This window comes from Anoplopoma fimbria, chromosome 20 (genome assembly GCF_027596085.1).
Source record: "Anoplopoma fimbria isolate UVic2021 breed Golden Eagle Sablefish chromosome 20, Afim_UVic_2022, whole genome shotgun sequence".
Lineage (NCBI taxonomy): Eukaryota > Metazoa > Chordata > Actinopteri > Perciformes > Anoplopomatidae > Anoplopoma > Anoplopoma fimbria.
The window spans coordinates 22,097,158-22,102,991 of NC_072468.1; the positions used below are offsets into that span (position 1 = coordinate 22,097,158).

The following is a 5,834-nucleotide window of genomic DNA, read 5'->3' on the forward strand; positions in this document are numbered from 1 at the left end:
CACACACACACACACAAACAAAATAAGTTTTTGTTTTTTCCTTCTGAGCAGTGAGTGTCGGTTTCATGAGAAGCAGCTTCAGTGTTTAAGAGTGACTTCACTTCCCAATTTAGAGAGCGAGAGAGCGAGAGAAAGAGCGAGAGAGAGAGAGAGAGAGAGAGAGAGAGAGAGAGAGAGAGAGAGAGAGAGAGAGAGAGAGAAAAAAACGTGTCATCCGGTTATGGTCTGTGAGCAAAAAAAAAAAAAAAAAAAAAAAAAAAATTGCAACTGCAATGGTTTGCGCCATAGAGCCAATGCACCCCTGCATGCATTGAAGTGAGGTTAGAAGGCTAAATAAGCTGCAACATTTACAACAAAAAAAAAAAACGACTAAATGACCAAGACTGCGAGGCTGCTGCAATGGACTGTACGATAAAGGTACGTGTTTAATGCTTATTTTAACCCTGCTGCTGCTTGTGCCGGTGGAAGGACAGGCGGCCACCCACACCAGAGTCTGCTGATGAGGGAGGCAAGGCGGTGATGCGAGTTCCCCACTCTTTCCTTCTTCTACAAAATTTCCTCTTCCTTCCCGTTCGTGGTTGTATGTCGGCTCTATAATAACACAAGTAACCACTACATCTTTACACTCAGATATAAACACTAATTGGTGGCCGGTTTCACGCGTTAAAGAGGATTTCCCAAAAGCGTTTCGACTTCTTTTTTTTTTTTTTGGGTTGTAATTGCTCTTAATTGCCGTGTTTAATGGGAGCTCGACCCTCCTGCACTATCCACGGCACCGCAATGCAATGAGATATAAAATAACGCACCAAGAAGTGAAGTCTGCTGGGGTTTGAGCGGGGTTTGACTAACTTTTAATGAAGTTATTGAGGGGGATGCTGGATTTTATTGCTGCGCAAAAGGCAGGTGTCCCTGAAGGCGCCACGGATGGACTTGGATCAGAGAGAGCCCATCCATTTCCATCAGATGACTGGTATATTTCACATTTCACACTATTACAGCTACAACATGTTCATCCTCTGCGGACGACCACAGATCTGTCGTTGTTTTCAATTGATTTAAAATGCAGAAATAAAAGGCCCTCAGGTCAGGATTTCAACATCGAAAAGCACCTTTTAAATAAAGTTAGCAATAAAAACTGATAATTGCGCAAGGAGAGAAAAGACACATTTGCGTTCGATGATGTAGATCACAAATAAACAAATATGTTGCTTTCTTTTAACGAATGTGCGTCTTTACAACATTGGCCTAGTCTTTATTTCCATTTATGCATTACAATGTCCTTACCAAGGTCTGAAAAACATCCCCTAACTTCGATGAAATATGAATACTGCCATTAATGCATTAATGAACGATTATTTAACGAATGACTTGATATTTTAAATCAACATTAAACTTTAAGCCTAATTGTAAAACTAGAAACATGTATTAGAATAAAACGGGGCCTCGGTGGATTGAGGAACTAATACTTGTACTCGTGTCTGCCTTGTTTCATTTCGAAAGAAATATTTAGGCTTTATGTATAAAGGCTTTAGTGGTGCATTTTAGTCTGTTAAGTAATTCACGTTCGAGTCCCATTATTCATTCGTTATGACAGGAACAAAGAATGATGACATCCTGACACTAAAACCTAAATAATTCATTTAGCCCGTTAAAAACTGGATTGTATTTTATATATTTTTAGGTTTGGGGTGTTTACATTCTGGCACACATTCGGGATTTTTCGTTGATAAAAAACCTATCTTTTTTTTTTTTTTTTTTTTTTTTTTTTTTTTTTTTTTTTTTTTTTTTTTTTTTTTTTTTTCTCAGATACTGTGTCGCAGCAGTTTGTGCGTTTGAGGTTATTTTAAGTATAATTTATAGCTGCAAACGGGAGCACTTGTCAGGTGTCGTTATCTGAACTCAGCAGGCTTCCTGTCTCAAACCTCAGACTTTCCGCACACATTTCCGCTCATGGACTGAGAGAGAGAGAGAGAGAGAGAGAGAGAGAGAGAGAGAGAGAGAGAGAGAGAGAGAGAAAGAAAAAAAAAATATGTCGAAAAGGCAACAAAGCCTCTCCAGAGTGGACAAAGTGAGCCCTTGCATTGTGTTTTAACCCTGCACTGGCCGCTCACACACAGGCCTCTGGGCTGATGTGGAAACCGCACCGTTGTTTGTGCAGCAGAACGCAGCTGCTCGGGCCATGCCTTCACTTTTACTTCTGCTTTTCTGCCACTTGCCTCAGACATGTCGAGCACAGAGGGCTGAACCTTTGCACAACTTCATCTCTGGCCTGTTATTGTAGGCTGCACCTTATTTTTGAGTGAGTTCAGAAGCTTCAGGCCTCTTTTAATATCCTCCCCCAAAAGCCTTTGATCGGAATTTACACCCATTTTGCATGTTTCTTAAAATATCCTTCAACTATCTCAGTAGAAGGCCATTTGTGACAGATCCAAATGTAAACAGGAGTTTAACTTCAGTATTCTACACTCTACACAATGGTAGCTGTGTTGTAATCTTAATTCATTTAATTAATTAGTTTCTCTCAATCACATTCACTCTCCTGTTAAACTGCTGTGAGGACAACATCAGTTTAAAGGACAAATGAAAGCAAAAAAAAAAACAGCTTAAAATGAACTTCATTTACGGAACACAGTTATAAAGAGAGTAAGAAATAAACAGACCCACAGCTCATTAAGTTGTTATCATAAATACTAAGTAATGCTTCAGTATTAATAGTCAGATAAGTTCAGTATCCGTCTCCAAAGTTTAAAATCTTTCTGAGATGTCAAAAAATCTTCATCAGTCCGGGGCTAAACAACAAAAGTTTTATGATTAATAAAAGAGCATGAATGAAATCAGGATTACTCATAAGGCTGCTGCGTACTTCAGCTGTAGGAGGGGTGACAATGTTAACAAAATATGGCATCAGCTTATATAATATAGCAGCTTCTTTAACACATAACAAATTAAGTTATTAGTGTTTCAAAGCAGATTTTAAATAAACTATAAATCATATAATTGGCGGATGCAAGAAAGTTGATGTTAACTCCATCCTTGGTTGAATTTTAGGCCTGCGGTCCCCAACCTTTTTGGCTTGTTGGCCCTTAAATCAAAGCAATGTCTGTGTGTCTGTTTTATTTGAATACTTTTTAAAGCACTAGAGGTGTAAAAGTACCCATTTATTTGCCAGAAGACAAAGAAAGATTAGGAAAAAAAATAAAAGAATGTAGATTTTCTGCCCATTTTATGTTGCTAACATTTTTGCGCTGCCTCAAAATTGATCCTGCCACCTGTTGGGAACCACTGGTTTTACGTTTCCAGTAGAGCTGAAATGATTAGTCGATTATCCGATTAGTCGATTGACAGAAAATGAAATCTGCGACTATATTGATAATCGATTAGTTGTTCGTCAACAAAAAAAAAAAAGAGAAAGTTCCAGCTTCTGTATCAGAACTGAAAATCTTTGTTGCACTGCTGGTTAGACAGAATAAAACATTTTATGACTTTAACTTGGGCTTTAGAATATTTTTCACCATTTTCTGATGTTTATAGAGCAAATGATTGCTCTGTAAACATCAGGTTAATCAGAACTGAAAATAATCAGTTGCAGCCCTATAATGTGGTTTCCAAATTAGGCTGTAGCCAGGCAATAAATAGGTCACTCACACGGCTGCTCTATATACATACAGCAAACAACTTCACATGACATGTTTTTGTCTTAGCTTAATGTATGATCTAATGTAAGTTAAAGTCCCTGGCATTTAAAATGAACAGCATCTGGGCTTTAAAACCCTCCATGTCGATTCATAAACATACCAACTTGTATTATCTCTTTCACGCTGTGTTTGTTATATCTTTTTATATCTTAACGAAACAAAAACATAAAAAAACAGGAACATAGAGTTGAAGCTGTTGAAGTGCATCCTGGGAATCCAAGTCAAACATGATTGTGTTGTTTTTAGAGTTAGTCTTTTCCTGGAGTTAAAGTGTGAATGTTAAAAGTTATTTCATAAAGATACAAGCGTCCATGTCGTAAACATCACACTCCTGGTTTGGGCAAGACTGCATGATGCAACCCAGAAAGCTGCTGACTTAACCCCATGTCAAAAGTCTCTTCTGCAGGGCCTCATGCTCGAGCTTTAAAACACAAGTGAAAAAGTGTTTACTATCAAACTGCAAAAAAAGAAAAAAAACTTAGTAAACTTTAGGACATCGAGGCTCGGCGTCAGCCTCAAGAAGGTCATGGTTTTTTTTTAAAAAAACTTGTTTTGTGTCACTGAGCAACAGGCTGAAACACATTGAACAGGAAGTCAGTTGTGGCATTAGCGGTCAGGCCGCATTTTGGTAAATTTGTATCAGTGTGCAGAGAGGAGAGAGAAAGAGAGAGAAAGAGAGGCAGGGAGGGAGGGAGAGAGAGAGAGAGAGAGAGAGCAAGGGGAAGATACAGAAAGAGCGGGAGTGTGTGTTTGCGGTTGTGAAAGCATGAGCTTGTCACTGAATGTACAAAACCGAGTGTGATGAGCGGCTGCGAGTCACGATAGTATCAACAGTTTTGAGTGCTGAGCAGCAAAAAAAATTATCTTTAACCACGACACACAACTATTAACGAAAACGTCTTCTCGTGAGAGGTTTTTTTCTTATTTTTTTTTTTTTTAAATCAGCCGACTGTTTCACTTCTGCACGAAGGCCTCTGAAGGCAGCCAGTGTGTGTGAGAGAGAGAGAGAGAGAGAGAGAGAGAGAGAGAGGAGAGAGAGAGAGAGAGAGAGAGAGAGAGAGGACTGGGGGAAAGAGGAGAACATGACAGAAAGTAGAACAAAGCTGATGAAGGAGAAAACAAGGAGTGCGGTCAAAAGAAAGCTGAGCAGGACGATATGAAGTCCTGTGAAACACTTCATTTCTTACATTAAAACATATATTTATTTTAGCTTGTTTTTAGCATTGAAACTGATTCATACAGCAGTTTATATTTTAAAGGGGAATTCCAAGAAATGTACACATAACAGTTTAGTTTACAGGTCTTGGGGGGGGGGGGGTACTACTGCATATGTTAAAAAAAATTAGAAATATTTGATGTAAGTGATTTGTGGCTACAGAGGGAACACTTGAGTCGGCGTAGATTTGTGCAGAGACTACAAATTTAAAAAATAAAAAATCTGGACGTGTGGAATAACACAGAAGTGAGTTAACAATGAGGCTACATTAACTGCTACTAGAATAACACACCCAAATCTGACCGAACAATGGGGACCAAACTGTCGGTGTTCAAGTTGCATTGTGGGTAATGTAGGCTGCAAGTTTTAACAAGGAAGAAAAATGCATAGTATAAATAAAAGACAATACGTTTCTTTTTTTAACGTCGTAACATGGTGAGTTTAACAAGTTTATCTGAGAACAATGGTCAATCTACTGATTTATGACATAACATGTTTTTTAGCATCTGTCTCTTTAAATTTTAAGCAACTAATATCAGGAAATGTTTGATTTGAAATCAATTTAGTTTTTTTTAACTAAAAACGTTTTGTTTAAAAAAAAAAAAAAAAAAAAAAAAGGGCGTATCCATTACACTTCAGCAAATGCTCCATGAAGCAACAGCAGCAGGTTGCTGAAATCTTCCACCCTGCTGACTTCTCTATCAGTTTAGTCTGCAGAATGGAGGAAATGCCAAACTGTGGGCCACGCATTAAGATGTGGGTTTACAACGCTCGGGGCAACAATTGAGCTAAAAAAAAAACAAAAAAAAAAACACACACCGGCAAAAAACAAACAAAAAGAAAAAAACACAATGAGAAGGCTGCACTTCAATCAAGGCCTTAGTCTACTTGCTGTCCAATGAACCCCCCCCCCCCACGACCAT

At 38.4% G+C, this 5,834-nt stretch overlaps 1 protein-coding gene across 3 annotated transcripts in view; it reads left to right on the plus strand.

Annotated features, from left to right (window-relative positions):
* The first annotated feature begins 255 nt into the window (after positions 1-255).
* fli1rs (Fli-1 proto-oncogene, ETS transcription factor-related sequence) overlaps positions 256-5,834 on the plus strand; it is a 19,096-nt gene continuing 13,517 nt past the window's right edge. The window contains exon 1 of one of the 3 annotated variants that reach the window (XM_054621014.1): positions 256-417. In XM_054621014.1, the coding sequence (XP_054476989.1) occupies positions 400-417 (18 nt within the window). In that variant the 5' untranslated portion in view covers positions 256-399. Of the gene's footprint in view, positions 418-565; positions 971-5,834 lie in introns of those variants that run through there. The other 2 variants (XM_054621012.1, XM_054621013.1) reach the window with 2 other exon arrangements.